Source organism: Sphaerodactylus townsendi, linkage group LG03 (genome assembly GCF_021028975.2).
Source record: "Sphaerodactylus townsendi isolate TG3544 linkage group LG03, MPM_Stown_v2.3, whole genome shotgun sequence".
Lineage (NCBI taxonomy): Eukaryota > Metazoa > Chordata > Lepidosauria > Squamata > Sphaerodactylidae > Sphaerodactylus > Sphaerodactylus townsendi.
In genome coordinates this window covers 7427481-7445948 of record NC_059427.1, presented here as the reverse complement: position 1 = coordinate 7445948, position 18468 = coordinate 7427481, and the positions used below count along the sequence as shown (strand labels likewise).

Below are 18468 nucleotides of genomic sequence, written 5' to 3'. Positions count from 1 at the left end.
CAGCACAATGGAAAATTCATAAGCTATAAATGCTTGAATGTGGAAAGTGCTTTCTCTCTCAGAATGGCCACCCTTTACTGTACACATCAAAAGCTTCACACTGGTGGGAGAAGCTCCATAAATGTTTGGAGTGTGGAAAGTGTTTCTTTCAAAATGGCACCTTAATTAAACACCAAAAGATCCATACAGGGGAGAAGCCATATAAATGTTTGAAGTGTGGAAAGTGCTTCTCCCAGAATGGCTACCTTACTTCACATCAAAAGCTTCACACAGGGGAGAGGCCATATAAATGCTTGCAGTGTGGAAAGTGCTTCTCTGAGAATGGCTACCTTACTGCACATCAAAAGCTTCACACAGGGGAGAGGCCATATAAATGCTTGCAGTGTGGAAAGTGCTTCTGTCGGAATAGCCACCTCAGTGCACATGAAAAGACTCACACAGGGGAGAAGTCGTATAAATGCTTAGAATGTGGAAAGTGTTTCTTTCAAAATGGCACCTTAATTAGACACCAAAAGATCCATACAGGGGAGAAGCCATATAAATGTTTGAAGTGTGGAAAGTGCTTCTCCCAGAATGGCCACCTAACTTCACATCAAAAGCTTCACACAGGGGAGAGGCCATATAAATGCTTGCAGTGTGGAAAGTGCTTCTCTGAGAATGGCTACCTTACTGCACATCAAAAGCATCACACAGGGGAGAGGCCATATAAATGCTTGCAGTGTGGAAAGTGCTTCTATCAGAATAGCCACCTCAGTGCACATGAAAAGACTCACACAGGGGAGAAGTCGTATAAATGCTTAGAACGTGGAAAGTGCTTCTATCAGAATAGCAACCTCAGTACACATGAAAAGACTCACACAGGGGAGAAGTCATATAAATGCTTGGAATGTGGAAAGTTCTTCTCTCAGAAAGGCAACCTAACTGCACATGAAAAGACTCACACAGGGGAGAAACCATATAAATGCTTAGAGTGTGGAAAGTGCTTCTCTCAAAAAAGTAACCTCGGTGCACATCAAAATACTCACACAGTGGAGACACCATATAAATGCTTGGAATGTGGGAAGTGCTTCTCTCAGAAAGGCAGCCTAACTGCACATCAAAATCGTCACACAGGGGAGAAGCCGTATAAATGCTTAGAATGTGGAAAGTGCTTCTCTTGGAATGCCAGCCTAACTACACATCAAAGAATTCACACAGGGGAGAAACCATATAAATGCTTGGAATGTGGAAAGTGTTTCTCTTGGAATGTCAGCCTAACTGCACATCAACAAATTCATACAGGGAAGAAGCCGTATAAATGCTTAGAATGTGGAAAGTTCTTCTCTCAGAATGGCAGCCTAACTACACATCAAAGAATTCACACAGGGGAGAAACCATATAAATGCTTGGAATGTGGAAAGTGTTTCTCTCAAAAAGGCCCCCTCAGTGCACATCAGAAGATTCATACAGGGGAGAAGCCGTATAAATGCTTAGAATGTGGGAAGTGCTTCTCTCGGAATGGAAGCCTAACTGCACATCAAAAGACTCACACAGGCGAGAAGCCACATAATTGCTTAGTGTGTGGAAAGTGCTTCTCTCAGAATAAGGACCTAACTAGACATCAAAAGGTGCACACCGGGGAGAAGCCAAATAAATGCTTGGAGTGTGGAAAATGCTTCCCTTCAAATATCAGCCTAAGTGCACATCAAAAGATTTGTCCTTGCTGAGTTATCTGGGGTAGCCTTACAGTGGCTGTCCCCATTCCTTAAAGACCTGCCCAGCATCAGTTGGTATGTGGTGTCCCGCAGGGGACAATTCTCTCACCATTAATAACATTTATAGGTACTTTTTGGTGGGATGATCTGGAGGTTTGGACTTGGCTGTTCTTTGTCCTTCACTTCAACATGCAGATAACACCCAGTTGTATCTGACTGTGGACGGTCATCTGGATTCCACCCCGAGTGTTTTGGCCGGGGCCTGTAATGGAATGTATGAAAAAGATCTGACTGAAGTTAAATCCAGCTAAGATAAAGGTCCTGTGGTTGAGCTGAAAGGTGCAGGTTGGTGACTGTCAGTTACCGACTCTTGATAGTGTGCAACTAGTTGCTGCACTGACCTTTTAAGAATATGTTTTCCTTAAATTCCATATACAGTACCGTACATAACATAAATCACTCTTAGTATGTTGTACCAAACTCATTGTCTATAATAGATTTTAAAAACTTTTTAAAAAAACTATCTCCCCTACATGGGAGTTTTTAGTATGAATAAATAGTCTTCAAAATGAGACCTCTCTTCCTTAACTTGTAAAAGTTAATATAAATCAAATATGTGGAAAAACTTATCTTATAGACCTTCAATGGTTTACAAGTATAGTTACACAGTTTCTGCTTATACTCAACTAATTCATATTATGACACACTAACTATACTTAATTATATCTTATTGTGACTTAAATAATTTTTCCAGCGGTTTCCATTCTTTCTCTTTCTTTCTTGTATCTTCTACCCCTAGAGATAACGAAATATAATCCATATCCATGAATTTGCTCTACTTAATCTAATAAAATAAAATAAAATAAAAAAACAAAAAGAATATGTTTTCCTTGACACCTCCTTGAGTATGGGGAGGTGTAGTTGAATTACTTTGGCCAGCGTGAAGTCTGGCTTGCTTCAGCCAGGATCAAGGCCTTTTCAGTCCTGGCCCCAACCTGGGGGAATGCTCTGTCTAGGACAGTGATGGCGAACCTTTTCGAGACCGAGTACCCAAACTGCAACTCAAAACCGACTTTTTTTATCGCAAAGTGCCAATACAGCAATTTAACCCGAATACTGAGGTTTTACAGGTTCTGGTGGGTTTTCCGGGCTGTGTGGCCGTGGTCTGGTGGATCTTACTCCTAACATTTCACCTGCATCTGTGTCTGGCACCTTCAGAAGTGTATCACAGAGGGAAGTCTGTTACACACTGTGATACACTCTTGTGACTTCCCTCTGTGATATACCTCTGAAGATGCCAGACACAGATGCAGGCTATGGACCCTGTGATCCATGAAAGCTTGATGGGGATTGGGGCAGGGTGGTGGATGGGAAAGCTGTCACTGCCCATGGACCCTGTGATCCATGGGCAGAGAAAACTTGATGGGGGTGTGGGGTGGATGGATCAAAGGAGACTGGAGTGCCACTCTCTCTCTGAGAAAAGTGGGCTCCAGCTTTTCCTCTCAGAGAGAGAGGGGAACTCCAGCCTCTGCATTTGTTTGGGGTTTTTTAATGCCGAGAAAGGGTCCCTTTCTCGGCTTAAAAAAATGCCCAGGCTGGAGTGTTGGCCCCGAGCAGGTCGCCACTGCCGTTTTCCCTCTGCCCGAGGGAGAAAGCAGCCACCATCTCCCTGGGGCAGATGGGGTTCCCTGCTCAGTGCTGCCTGCCCCTGCGCCGTGAGAGCAGGTGGCCCTGAGCAGGTCAATGCTGCCATTCCCCCTCTACCCAACGAAGAAGGCAGCCACCTTCTCCCTCAGGCAGAGGGGGTTCCCTGCCCGACGACGCCTGCTCCCGCAACGCAAGAGCAGGCGACACCGAGCAGGCCGCCGCTGAGGCTTCCCGCTCTGCCCAAGGGAGAAGGCAGCCACCTTCTCCCTCGGGCAGAGGGACGACGCCTGCTCCTGCAAGAGCAGGCGACACCGAGCAGGCCGCCGCCATTCCCCCTCTGCCCAAGGGAGAAGGCAAGCACCTTCTCCCTCGGGCAGAGGGGGTTCCCTGCTCCACGCCGTCTGCTCCTGCAAGGCAAGAGCAGGCGGCCCCAAGCAGGCCGCTGCCGCCATTCCCCCTCTGCCCAAGGGAGAAGGCAAGCACCTTCTCCCTCGGGCAGAGGGGATTCCCTCCTCCGCGCCGCCTATCATGAAAGCAAGCTTGGGAGAGCCATGCTTGTTTCAGTAAAACCTGGGTTCTTTTCTCCAATAACTCCAACCAGCTGAGGTCTCAACGATTTTTATTGAAAAACAGAAATCAAAGAAATAAAACTTAAATGCACAGAAGTTGCTCATTGGTTACATTCCTTTTGGTTCTTTGTCCCCATTCCGGGAACCCATGACCCAGAGATGCTTCTCTGACCATGTCTCAAGATGGAATTCTAAAACCTTTGTTTTCCCCTTCTCAGGAAAACTCTGTTCAGGCCACAAGGTAACTTAGGCCTTTGACTGTCCCTCAGACTGTTGGAGGGCCGGACTAAAAAAAACTATGAACAAATTCCTATGCACAAATTATTGTAAAATGTTTGATTTCACCTTTCAGCCTTTCTGTCATGGTCTATTTTTTGAACAGTGACCAAAGTATGTCTAGTACAGGGTGGGCTCCAAATATTGTTGGGGAGGCTGTGGAATACCTTCCCCTGTAAAAAAAAAAAAAGCAGAACTTTCCCAATGAAGCGTTCCATCTAACCCAGGATCAGCCTGGCTGATGCCAATGGGAGTGAGGCGGAACAGAAAGCCTGAGAGCAACACATGGAGTAGCCGAGAGGGAAGGGCGGAGCAGGCGTTGCCACATGTAAGGTTTCCAACTCTGGGTCAGAAAATTCATGGAGATTTGGGGGTGCAATCTGAGAAAGGCAGGGTTTGGGGTGGGGAGCCCACCATCCAAAGTAGTCATTTTCTCTAGGAATTGATCTCTGTCACCTGGAGGCCAGCTGTAATTCTGGGACATCTCCAGGCCTCCCCTAGAGGTTGGCAACTCTTACATAGAAGTAATATCCACAAATATGTCTCCTGCCTGTAATCAGCAATGTTTAGAAAGCAGCAACTCCAGTCACAGAAAAAGAGCAGACCTGTGGGCATTGCCTTGTTGCATAGGCTGGTTGGAGAGAAAGGAGCCTAGGAGCCCAAGGGAGCTGATCTGGCAGACCCCGAAGGCCGCGGGTATCTCCAGGGCTCTGTTTTCCCTCCAGCAGACCCAACAGTCAAAGCCACGGAGACCCGTCCGGTCCCGCAGGGTGGGGGGTGGGGATCGCCCTGCTTGCTTTCAGCTGGCCTTGTTAGCTGGGGCACTGAGCAGAAGTTTGTGGCCCCATTCACAGGTTGTGGGGGGCCTGAAGGCAGACGAGCAACTGCAAGCACAACAACCCAGTGGGAAACCCTCCCACGCAAGCCCTGCCGAAGCAGATGGCGAGACCCTGCCAGTTCTCGGGAAGCGCCGCGGGGCTGGGGAATCCGGGTGGATTCAGTGCCCTGTTCGCTCAAGCAGTCGTGGGTGACAGTGTGTTTTGGGGAGCGCAACATCTGTTGCCCTGGCCTCGAGATAGAAAGCCTGCCCCGGACTGGGGCTCAACAGTCACCCGTCCTCTCAAAAGCACATTTGTTCTCATTCCCCCACCCCGAGCCTCAGGGCCGTCCTGGGCATCCAGGGACAGGAAATCCACACCTGCTTTGCTTCCCTGAAGAGGGGTCACCCTCTCCCCTCCCCCCATCCTTCATGCTGGTGGTGGGGCGGGCGAGCCCCTTGCACCAGAGAACTTTCCCAGAGAGTTTGCCCCAAGTCCCGCCTGCCCCATGCCCTCTGCCACAGCAGCCCTCCTGGACCAGGACTGTGTCCCACCCAGCCGGATCCCCCCCACCTCCATCGCTCACCGCCTGCCCCCTGACACCTGGCAAGGAGAACACAGTGGGAGGGCTGAGTCAAACTCGCCTCCGAAAGAGAGAAGGAAAAGGCAGGGTGCAAATTTATCCCTCTCGCTTCCCTAATTCAAAGCAGGGCGAGGAGGCGTCCTGGGAGAGGTGGAGGGCTTCGTGTCTTCCCAGGAAGAGCTGGCGCGTGCAGGTTGCGTGGAGGGCCAGGCGGCTCATAGTGAGCGGGTCACTCGTCGAGTGGTTTAGCATGCCGTAGAGGGGGGGGGGGGCGAGCAGCAAATGGATCTGAGGCAACCGTGAGGCAGAGGAGGGCCAGGCTGCTGCAGGCGTGCGGGTTCTGTTGGCGGGCTGGAGCATGTGCTGTGGGAAAGGGAGGGGGAAGGAAGCATCGCCTGAACTGGAATGCGGGGAGGCCTCAGCCGCCCCGCCTCGCCGCCAGACCCGCGCCCCACATCAATGGCCATAGGGGCCGATTCCTCCTCTCCCTCGAGCCCCCACTGCACGTGAATGGAGCCATCGCCGCCATGCCTGGTGGGCCGGATAAATGCCTTCAGGGGGCCACATTTGGCCCCCGGGCCGTAGTTTGGGGACCCCTGCTCTAAGTAGTTGCAATTTGAATTGTCCATATTGTTGCCATTGGGACTTGGATAGAAACTATAGGGTTTTTAACTTGTTGATTTTATTGTATTTATTCTATATAGAATAATGCTTTCTGGCTAGAAACCACCCTGGGCCAAAAAGGGATAGGCAATATAAAAAAATTAATAAACAAACAGGGGAGAAGCCATATAAATGCTTACAGCATGAATAGCTCTTTTCTTGGAATGTTAGTCTGACTGCGCATCAAAGGATTCACGAAGGGAAGAACCATATCAATTCTTGGAGTATGGAAAAAGTGCATCTGTCAGAATGTCCACCTAACTAGACACCACAAGGTTCACATAGGGGAGAAACCGTACTGAAACAAGAACATTCTTATTGTCGAAGGCTTTCACGGCCGGAATCACTGGGGTGCTGTGTGGTTTCCAGGCTGTACGGCCGTGTTCTAGCAGCATTCTCTCATGACGTTTCGCCTGCATCTGTGGCTGGCATCTTCAGAGGATCTGATAGCAGGAAAAGCAAGTGGAATATATATACCTGTTAGAGTGTCCAGGGGTGGGGGAAAGCACGTAACAATTGACCTTACCATCTTCATTGTTACTCACATACTAATGGGTGGATCCCACTCAACACATGTAAATCTAGCTTGCTAATTGCACCCTTCACTTTTTACAGACAATGGTTCTTTCCCCCACCCTGGACACTCTAACAGGTATATATACTCCACTTGCTTTTCCTGCTATCAGATCCTCTGAAGATGCCAGCCACAGATGCAGGCGAAACGTCAGGAGAGAATGCTGCTAGAACACGGCCATACAGCCCGGAAACCACACAGCACCCCAAGAACATTCTTAGTTTAAATTTCTGCGTTTTTAATCTTTCTGCACGTTTAGAAAATATGAATTTTGTACTACTTTTGGAAAATACTCATGTGGAACTACCTTAATTATTAAACATAAAACATAAAATTAATAAACATAAAATATGTTTGTTTAGTAACTTGATTACTTTCCATAATTGTCCTTGAACTTCTAAATGATTTTTTGTCACTTATCTAGTGTGAGTGAACATCAGAACAGGATGTGTGAAGGAAAATTACTGAAAAATAACTCATCGAATGCATGTATTACTTATGAAGCTTGATGTAATCTAAGAGATGTATAAAAAGTGGATGCAGTGTTTATTCAGGGCTACTCCCTGACTGTTTGTGTTTCTAGTTGACTATTTGCACAAATAAAATGTTTTTTTCCTATTATATTTGTTGTTGTTTTAATTTATTTTTTTGGCTTTAAAGGTTAAAGCTCTTGTATTTGCCATTCAGTTAAGTACAGCCGAATCTGCCAAAACGCACCGAATTAGGGGCTTTCCAATTCCGCTTAGAAATACTCAGATGGCATTCGCTGCTCTTGAATATTAAAGTTTCGAATCCATTTGAATGCTTGAACACAAACCCAAATTGCGAGTTGGGCATTCAAATGGATTTTATTATTATTATTATTTTATTCAACTTAATAGACCGCCCAACCCCCGAAGGGCTCTGGGCGGTGTACAATGAGACATAAAACAAATACAATATAATTTTTGAGGGGGATTTGAGGGGGATTGAAAGGGAGTCTCATGGGCTCCCTTTACACAACATTGAAAGTGTCGTTGTTTGCCTAAATTTGGCGTAGATTGGGAAAAATCTTTCTGACCCTGGAAGAAGCAGATATCAGAAATCGTTGGCTGCAGCTGTTTGTTCTTTTCCTTTCCTCTGGAGTGTTGTTTGTACCTCTTTTCCCTTCTTGAATCCCTGCAGTACAAGGCCCAGTGGTGGGATTCAGCAGGTTCGCACCACTTTGGCAGAACCAGTTACAAATGTCCTTGTAAACAACCAGTTGTTAAATTATTTGAATCCCACCAACGGAACTGGTTGTTAAATTATTTGAATCCCACCAGTGACAAGGCCCAGCATACTTTGCAAGAACCCCATTCAGTGGAAGGACACATTTGGCCTGCCATTGGTCCAGTGCTGGATCACAAGTGGTGGTCTCCTGCCTGCCCTTTCTCTAAGCTGTCAAAAAGCTTGGGAATAATTTTCCTTCACATCCTGCTTGAGGCCATCTTAAGACAGCTGAGGGTTCCTTTTTTGTCACTTTGAAAGGAATACAAGAAGAGCCAGTAAATAATTAAAACACATACAGAGCATGACAAAAGTGCTAAATATACTGTAGCTATAAAACCAGGCAGTAGTGCTTTAATTCCCTCAGATGTTTGCTTCTTAAGAAAAAGAACAAATCTCTGATTAACCCCAAATGTCTCTTGGATCTATCAGTTTTTTCAATTTTCTTTATTGGGCAAAAAGTTAGAAAATACAAACAGTTGAAATTGAACCGTATCACTGCTGCAAAAAGAACTGCCAATCAAATCATAAGAACATGAGAACATAAGAACAAGCCTGCTGGATCAAACCAGAGTCCATCTAGTCCAGCACTCTGCTACTCGCAGTGGCCCACCAGGTGCCTTTGGGAGCTGAGATGCAGGATGGGAAAGCAATGGCCTTCTGCTGCTGCTGCTCCTGAGCAGCTGTTCTGCAAAGGCATTTGCAACCTCAGATCAAGATTGGTAGCCATAAATCGACTTCTCCATAAATCTGTCCAAGCCCTTTTTAAAGCTATCCAGGTTAGTGAACATCACCACCTCCTGTGGCAGCATATTCCAAACACCAATCAGACGTTGCGTGAAAAAAATGTTTCCTTTTATTAATCCTAATTCTTCCCCCCAGCAATGTCAATGCATGCCCCCTGGTTCTAGTATTGTAAGAAAGAGAGAGAAAATTATGTCAACACTTTGGTTCATATCCCCCCTCAGACGTCTCCTCTCCAAACTAAAGAGTCCCAAACGCTGCAGCCTCTGCTCATAAAAAAGGTGCTCCAATCCCTCAATCATTTGCACGGATTGCAAAATCGAACTGCGCCCTGGAGCCCAACTGCCCAAGAGTTGTCTCTACCCAATGAGCCTCGCTGAGGCGGAAATGCTGCGGGAGTTTTTGGGCAAGAACCTCCACAGGGGTTTTATCCGGTGCTGCACCAGTGAATTTGCCGCGCTGGTGTTGTTTGTTAAAAAGAAAGATGGGTCCTTGAGACTGTGTACCGACTACAGGGGGTTGAACGCTGCTTCCTCCTGCAACAAGTACCCCCTGCCTCTAATCAAGGACTTGGCTTGTTTGGGCGGGGATGGGTTTTCACGAAACTGGACTTGCGCGAAACATATTACCGGGTACGGATCGCCGAAGGGATGGAGCATCATATGGCCTTCAACACCCGGCTAGGTCAGTTTGAGTATTGCCTAATGCCCTTTGATTTGGCCGGGCTCCCAGGGTTTTCATGTCCCTGATTAACAAGGTGCTCCAGGACTTTCTGTTCAAAGGGGGGGGGGGTTTACCTGGACGATGTGCTGATTTACTCGGACTTGTTGGAGGAACACATTAAGTTAGTAAGGGCTATGTTGAAACGGTTACTGGACAATGAGTTGTTTGTGAAACTTTCCAAGTGTGAGTTCCACAAGACCAAGCTGGACTTTCTGGGCTTCCGCATTTCCCGGGAAGGCTTTGAAATGGATCCAGCAAAGGTGCAGGATATACTGCAATGGAAGGCCCCCCGTACCCACAAGCAGCTGCAGTCGTTCCTGGCCTGGGCTTCACCAATTTCTATTGGGACTTCATTTTGGACTTTGCGCAACTTGCCCTACCCTTCAGTAACTTGGACTAAGGACAAGGGGGTGGGTGCCTCGAAACCTGGGGCACTGTTGGACTGGGCACCGGACTGCGAGGCTACCTTCGCTGCGCTTAAGTGCGCCTTCACGTCTGAGCCCATGCTGCGGCATGGGGACCGCTCACTGCCCTTCGTGGTCCATGTGGATGCCTTGGTTAAGGCTATGGGGGTGGCTCTGTTGCAACTGGGGCAGGATGGGTGGTTGCCCCCCTGCGCTTACCTGTCTCGCAAGTTTTCAGGGGCTGAATTGAATTGGACGGTGGGTGATAAAGAGACTGGGGCGATCAAGTTCGCTCTGGGCGCATGGTGCCACTGGTTGGAGGGGGCACAATTCCCGTTTGAGGTTTGGACTGATCACAATGATATGAACAAATAGTTTGTAATGTTTTAAGCCATTGTATTTAATCATATAAGTTATATAAGTGTAATTCACTGGGCACTAAGCACTTCAGAAACTTATTTTTGTTGAGAGAGAAACGAAACTCATGGAGCAGCCTGACACAGGCTCTGAGTTGAAAGAAACAGGGCCCCACCAAAGAGATAAGAAATTAGCCGAAGCTTACAAATACAGATAACAGTAAAATAGAAACCAGCAGTTGTTATATAAACCTTTTGCGTAAGATGTTTTTAACTTAAGTTGCACCAAATATGGGATGAAAAGGTGTGGTGAAAGGTGGGATGAAATGACCAGGTCTGTACGTCTTCTTGACTCAAACTAATGGTCAAAAGACAAGGAGGGATGTTTGTAAGAAGGTATAAATTATGTCCAGATCCCTAAACATCAGAGAGACTAAGTGCCAGTTGGGTGGATGGGATCCATAGAAACCATAACCTGCATTCTTCTTCTTGAATGCTGTCTTCATACAGTAGAACTCCGCGATGATGATTTAATTCTACTCCTCTGCTGCTTCCAAGACTTGAGCACTCCAAGTTCCAGACCACTCGCTTTCTGCTAAGTGACTGTAATCCATCGATCACCTTGGCAGTGGCTAAATTCTTGGAAAGCATTCTAAACACCCATATTTAAATGTTTTAAAAGTTTTCTATTTTAAATGGAAATATGCTAATAATTTATATGCCATTAAAGGTTAAAATGAAATGAAATGAAATAAATTATGTTACACAAGCAACAGCCCCTTTGAACCTCCTCCCTGTTGCTAACAGAGGAGAGTTCCCTCTTCTGCGCAGAATTGAAACAATAAACTCTGAACATAAGAAGAAGCTTATGGATGGTTATTTGTGAGTAACCGGAGAGAGCCTTAGCTCTAAGGACAGGGCCCTGACCTGTCCCTAACAATAAGAACTTAGCAGCGCTGAAAGCGCCTGGCAAACTGTCTGCTAAGCAGCTTCACTGGGCCGACTTCTTTTCTCAGTTTGACTTTACGCTGCATTTTTTCCCAGGCAAGACTAACGTGCTGGCGGATGCTCCGTTGTGCCTCCCCTGCCCGGGAGCCGAGGTGCCGGCCCCCCCGCTGCTCCATCTTTTCTCCCTCCCAGTTGAGTTTTGGCAGTCTCCACTTGGAGTCAGGCCTGCGTCACGGCGCCTCCACCCCCCGTCCCTGTGGGTCTGGAGGAGGCATCGAAGGAGAGCGGGACGCAGCCTGATCCCCTGGACAAAAGCTGTGACAGCGAGTTGCTGGAACTGCAGGAGGGGTTTTGGTGGAAGGGGGATAAACTGTATGCGCCACCGCCGGCCTGGAAAGCAGCCCTGCAGCTGTGCCACGACACCAAATTGGTGGGGCACTTCTGGTTTGGAAAGTCTCTACATCTGGCACGCAGGCAGTTTTGGTGGCGCTCGCTCCGGCACTGGCGTAATGCCCATTGGGCAAGGTGGGCAGCTGCCCAGGGCATCACCTTGTGGGGGGGCATCAAAATGCTGGGTTCGTTTTTGGGTATTTTAGTGGTTTTCCATTTTTGGCCTGCAGGGGGCGCAGTTCTTAGGCTAGCGGCACCAAAATTTCAGCATATCATCAGGAGACTGTCCTTATGCTACCCCCCAGGTTTGGTGAGGTTTGGTTCAGGGAGTCCAAAATTATGGACTCCCAAAGGGGGTGCCCCTATCCCCCATTGTTTCCAATGGGAGCTAATAGGAGATGGGGGCTACAGTTTTGAGGGTCCATAACTTGGGCCCCCCTGAACCAAACTGCACTAAACTTGGGGGGTATCATTAGGACAGTCTCCTGATGAGACCCTGGAATTTTTGAGACTGTGCCTTCAGAAATGTGCCCCCCACAGCCTGCAGCCCCCATTGACAGCAATGCAGAAAACTCAATGCAGAACAAAGATTCTTGGGCAAATTTCAGGGATGTTCCTGCAGGGGGTGCATTTTTGGATGTATCAGCACCAAAACCCCCCTGTGGGTGCATCATCTGAGATGATGGCACCCCTGTTGGGTGCAGTTTGGTTCAGGGGGGCCAAAGTTATGGACCCTCAAACTGTAGCCCCCATCTCCTATTAGCTCCCATTGGAAACAATGGGGGATGGGGCATCCCCTTTGGGAGTCCATAACTTTGGACTCCTTGAACCCGCAAACCTCACCAAACGTGGGGAGTAGTATAAGGACAGTCTCCTGATGATATGCTGAAATTTTGGTGCTGATGTGTCTAAAAATGCACCCCCTGCAGGCACCAATGTCCTGGTGCAAATAGAAATTTGGTCGTGGTGGAGTGGCCGCCCATGGGGGGGCATCCAACTCAGGTTTTGCCCAGGGCTACAGTTTGCCCAGGGCTGTCTCGGTACACCCCTGCGCTCCGGAGCGATGTGGAAACATATGTAAGAGGGTGTCCAGTGTGCACAGGGGCCAAACGGGCACAGGGGAAGCCACAGGGTCTCCTCCAGCCACTCCCCACCCCCGAGGAACCCTGGCGGGTGATATCCATGGACTTCATTACGGATTTGCCTACTAGTCTAGAGCTGTGGCTATGCTGAACTCCATGGTGTCGCGTTGACGTGGCCGTGGCTGTGTAGGGATGGTTGGAAGGGGATTGTGGAAGATGGGGTGAAAGGACTGCAGAAATGTGCATCAGGGGGTTGTATTTTGTATTTGCACGCACAACGACATTAAAGTCTATCTATCATCTATCTCTCTATCTATCATCGGGGCAAAACAGTGATCTGGGAGGTGATTGATCTGTTTTCCAAACAGGCCCATTTTGTCCCGTGCTCCTCCCTGCCCATCGCTAGTTGCTTAGCTCAACTGTTCGTGCAACATATATATCACTTGCATTCTGGTATCGGATAGGGGTGGTCAATTTGTATCTCGGTTCTGGCGACACTTTTTAAAGCTGCAGGCGCTCTCCCTGGTGTTTCATGCCCCCACAGACGTCCAGACCGAGCGGACCAACCAGACGTTGGAACAGTATTTGTGGTGCTATATCAACTATCACCAAGACAATTGGGTGGACTTGCTCCCATTCGCTGAGTATGCGTACAATAATGCGGTGCATAGTAGCACTGGGAAACTCCCGTTTGAGGTGGTTTCTGGCCAGCTGCCCAAACCTTTCCCTTTTTTGTCTGAAACCCGGGGGCACCAGCGGAGCTCCAGGGTTGGTTACAGTCTATCCGGGATGCCTGGGGACCCATGCAGAAAGCTTTAGCCAAGGCGAAGCAGGACTACAAATTGCAGGCTGACAAGAAGAGACGGCCCCTCTCTTTGGCTGTGGGGGATTGGGTATATCTTTCTACCAAGAACCTGCAGGGTTTGCAAGCCTGTCGGAAGCTGGGGCAAAAGTTTTTAGGGCCGTACCAGGTGGTCAAAGTGATTTACTCAGTGATGGCTGAGTTGGAACTGCCTAAGAAGCTCCGTGGTGTGCACCTGGTATTCCATAGCCTTCTGAAGGCGGCGTCCCCCAGACCAATGGCATCCACAGGGGGAGGCTCCACAGCCAGAGCGGGTGCATGGGGAGCTGCATCAGGAAGTACGCAATATTTTGGACTCTCAGATTTATGGCAAGCAATTGCAGTATCTGGTGGCCTGGTCTCATTTCCTGGAGGGCATGAACAAGTGGGTGGAAACTAGGCATGTTCAGGCACCACACTTGGTACGGGCATTCCACCGGGTGTACCCAGTTTGCCTGTGAGGGAGGCCTTTGGGGAGGCGGAATGTCAGAATGCCCTCTTTCCAGCAATCGGAGAAGGGAACTCATTACTATCAGGCTGGCGCCTGTCTTCCCCCTCCTCCCGGATCGGGGGTTGATAGCTAGGCTGGGCTGGCATTCTCCTAGGTGTGAAGTAGTTCCTGCCCTTTGTGTTCTCATCGTTGTAATGTGTGTTGTAATGTTCCTACTCTCCCCTTTTGTTATCCTGCTACAGCCTTTGGCCTGGTGGGGGGTCGTGGGCATCGGGAATTAAAGATCCAGCCCGAGCTATGTTCCGCAGAAATCGTCTATGTCTCATTATGCTTTGGTGATCCAATAAAGTCTACAGTTTGAAAACTAGTTGCTTTATTTTGGGACTGAAGTCTTACACTTGTGTGTCCTTTCATGTGGTTGAATGTTGAATTTCTGAATAAATCTCTTTCCATACTTTGAGCATTCAAAAGGTTTCTTCCTGCAGGAGTCCTTCTTGTCTGTTAAAGGCTTGGCACCCTTCTATAGCTCTGCTTAGCTCCCCACAAAGCCAGCCTCAGAAAAGACAGTCCCAGTGCCTCCATCAATCCGCTCTGGTTGACTATGGATGTGGCTCCACGTTCCTCAGGTTTAGCACTTTTCCATGCCTCCCTATGGGCATTCCCTAGGATCTACCAGATCTGTCTGCTCCAACCTGCAGCAGTACACTCAAGGTTCCCTTTCTTGTCCCTTCAAACTCCCTGGACCAGGAGCGGTTACCGCACGCTTACACTACCTTTCCCCTTTAAGTGAATCCACCATGACTGCAGATGTTGGAAACTGCTGTGCCTCTCTCCCAACCTTTTCTCCATCTTTGAGTCAGGTGTCACCGACACATTCTTTTTTAAAAAAATTAAACTTTATTAAGTATAAATAAACCACAGGGGGAAAAAAGATAAATTAATATACAAACATGATCTTAGCCTAATTGGGTAAGTATATCTCCTGAGGTTCACATATACAGTCACTTAAGACAATAATATGTACTTTGTTAATTATAAAAATATAAAAAGTAAAGAAAAGAAATGGAAAAGAAAAAGAACAAGAAAAAGAGAAGAGAGAAAAAGATTTAAAAATTTAGGAAGAACCAGTATAAGATTTTGTTTCCACTGACGAAACAGATCTCTACCAATACAACAACAAAAAAATCCAATCAAGGAAATTACGTTTCAACTCTTAAAATATTCATAATAATCTATTTGAATATCCTCTAGTATTTCTATCTCTACAGAGCAATCCAATTAGAAGAGTAATTCTGAAGAAAAATATAGCTAGCCAGATTTAAACATTCAAAATAGAGTCCAGATAATTAATGTATAAATTCCATGTGTTTCTGAATTGGTTTGGTCTTCTTCTTAGTTTACAGGTTAGGTGATCAATGTCCATGATTTCATAGTTTTTCTTCGTTCTTGTACTTGTGGCAATGATGATTTCCACTTTTTTTGCGATTTCTAACCTTGCATTTACAATCAAATATAGAAACAGTGTGTCATTACTACGGAGTTTCTTATCTTTTGTTAAACCCAACAAGAAAGTCTCAGGCTTAGCTTTTATTTTATGTTTGAATACTTTCTCTATTATTGCAATTACTCCATCCAAAATTTGTTTATTATGGGGCATTCCCACCACATATGAAGGAATAGTCCGACCTTTTTTTTACATTTCCAGCAAAAATCTGAATTATTACTTTCCATTTTAGATAACCTCACTGGGGTATAATACCACCTATAAAGCTGCATAATTATTGTTTCTCCCCCAAAGGTTTGACCATTCCTTCAGCGTAATGTTCTGTCCTAGATGTTGCATCCAACTTATCATCACATTTTAAACTTGTTTCTTTTCAGTCTTGTACTTTAATAATAAAGAATACACTTTTATCAATTTGGTGTCATCTTTCAAGAAGAGAATCTCAAATTCATTCTCAAGTGTCTGGAAGCCCCATCTATTCATGTATTTTCTAGAAGCTTCTTGGATCTGAAGGTATCTGAACCAGTTTTTAGTAGGCAATTCTCTATTTCTGTATATTTTAACATTATTTTGCCTTTGATCTGTAAAGCTCTAACTACATTGGCATATTTTTGTTTTCTTAATTTGTTGACAAACCATTTTCCAGATTTATGTACTTTATTTGTGCTTTAATCCTTTCCATTCTCTTTTTATTGCCTGGTCTTCTTATCAAAGTTTGTTCCTCTAATTGCAATGTTTTATTTAATTGATTGATTCAGTTTCTCTTGTTTCTTTGATCTGTAGACAATTTCTTGTTGTAAAATAAACCCTCTAGCATATGCTTTACTATCATTATTATTCCTTTCTATAATAGAACTCTGTTTTCAGATAGCATTCCTTTATCAGTTTCTACCAGCATGGGCTAACTGGCCATGCTGACAGAGGCTGATGGAAATTGTAGTTCCTGAACATTCTGAGAGTCAAAGAGGTTCCTACCCCTGCTCTATAATACCTATGTTTCTTCAGATACCAGGAACTAATTCTTATCAGCTCTCTTACCAGCATGGCCAATTGGCCATGCTGACAGAGGCTGATGGAAATTGTAGTTCCTGAACATCTGGAGAGCCGCAGGTTCCCTACCCCTGCTCTATACTATGGTCATTAATTTCTTTTTGTAATTCTTTAAACTTCATCTTTTAATAATATACAATCATTATTTTTTATTTGTATCTTTTCCTTTTAGGAATGTCTGCCATTGAAGGGGATCGTGATCCAAAAAGGTTTTAGGTAATTTTTTTTTTACTTTTTTTGTCCGTAAAATCAATTTACTAGAAGTCCATATGATATCTATTCTGATATGGCATAGATATCTTCCAGAAAAACATGTGCAGTCTTTTGCTTTTCCATATAGCTCTCTCCATATATCTTTTAAGTCTAATTGTTGTATAAGTTGGAAAAAATATTTTGGTAATTTACTATTTAATCCTTTACCTTCTCCTTGCTTGTCCAATTTCCCATCTATTATTCTATTAAAGTTGCCTAATAAGATTATTTTGCTAAATAGTTGTTGCATTATTGCATTATAAAGTTGTTGATAATAAGTTGCTTTACCTGAATTCAAAGCATAAATTCCAATAATCAAGATTTTTGCATTACTTAATTCCAGTTTTATGGCTAACATTGTACCTAAAGTATCCTTCATTTTTAATTTAGCATTCAAATATTTTTATATAAAATGCAATTCCTTTTTTCTTTTTTCCATAGAGTTACAAAATAAATTGCCCAGTTTCTTACGTTGTAAATATTTTTCATCCTTCGCTGTGATATGGGTCTCCTGAAGGCAAACAACATCAGCATTCAGTTCCTTCAAATAATTGAAAACTTTTCTAAGCTTATAAGGTCCACTTAATCTATTAATATTATTTGTAATAATTTTCAAACTCATGTTTTAAATACCTAGTCAGTTGCTCAGTTAAAGCAGCGAAAAAGAATATATTATTATCATTAGCTTTTCCCTCCCCAAGCCCTTCATATTATATATAAACAAACTCATCTTACTAAATCTAAATCTTACACTCTAATAAAGCAACAGAAGAGAAATCATACTTAGCAAGCTACATAACTTAATTTAACTCATTATCTAAGTCCTCCCAAAACCTATATTATTTCTTCTTCTGTGTTGCCAGAAAGTTTTCACTCAGCGTGGCAATTCTTATCCTTTTTGCATTGTAAATAAGACTTTCTAGTTGAGCCTATCTGTAAAATGTTTGTCTTTCTTTTAGCCATGCAGTTATTTATTTATTTTATTTATTTATAATTACATTTGTATACCGCCCCATCCCCTGAGGGCTCTGGGCGGTGAACAACAAAATAATATTCCAGAAACAATAATAACAATAAATAATCAGTATAAATATACATATTTAAAACATGAAACTACAAGATTCCACTTGGCGTCCAGGATTTAGTAAAATCTAATAATAAAAACTCCCTCCCAGAGAGGGGGCTGTAGATCTAATTACAGCTCCTAAGATGTTAAAAGGGAAAGACAAGAGGGCGCCACCTCAACAGCTGGCTCTCCCCAAAAGCCCGTGGAACAACTTCGGTCTTTTACAGGCTCCCTAAGTGGAATCCCCTCCAAGATCCCGTGCAGGGGTCTCGGGACAGCTGGAGGAAGGAGTGTGTTCCATCAGGCAGGCCAGGGGCCGTAAAAGCCTCCTGGGCCCGGGTGGAGGCCAGTCCGGGTTATTGAGGGGCTGGGAACCACTAGTAAATGGGCCTCTGCTGAACGCAGAGGCCGTGTAGGGGACATATGGGGTAAGGCGGTCCCAAGAGGTGCCTAGGGTCCCAGGCCGCGCATAAGGTCTTTGGGAAGGTTAACACCCATACCTTTGTGGGATGATTCTGAATTCCACTGGAAGCCAGTGCAGCTGGCGGAGTACAGGCTGGAATATGGTCGATGTAGGCAACTCCT

At 45.6% G+C, this 18468-nt stretch overlaps 2 protein-coding genes across 10 annotated transcripts in view; one reads left to right on the top strand and one right to left on the bottom strand.

The window, feature by feature from the left end:
- Positions 1-18468, bottom strand: part of LOC125428526 (zinc finger protein 420-like) — an 815993-nt gene that overhangs the window by 39727 nt on the left and 757798 nt on the right. The gene's annotated exons all lie outside the window — the stretch shown is intronic.
- LOC125429299 (zinc finger protein 160-like) lies at positions 30-2565 on the top strand. Its single transcript, XM_048490292.1, has 2 exons — positions 30-1431; positions 1516-2565. The coding sequence occupies exons 1-2, from the start codon at positions 30-32 to the stop codon at positions 1704-1706; spliced, it is 1593 nt and encodes a 530-aa protein (XP_048346249.1). The 3' UTR covers positions 1707-2565.

Bases quoted from the DNA above. Each gene is read 5' to 3' on its own strand.
- LOC125429299 (XM_048490292.1), top strand. From the start codon at position 30: ATGCTTGAATGTGGAAAGTGCTTTCTCTCTCAGAATGGCCACCCTTTA. The intron at 1,432-1,515 runs ATCAGAAGATTC...GCCTAACTGCAC, and splicing joins AAAAGGCCCCCTCAGTGCAC to ATCAAAAGACTCACACAGGC.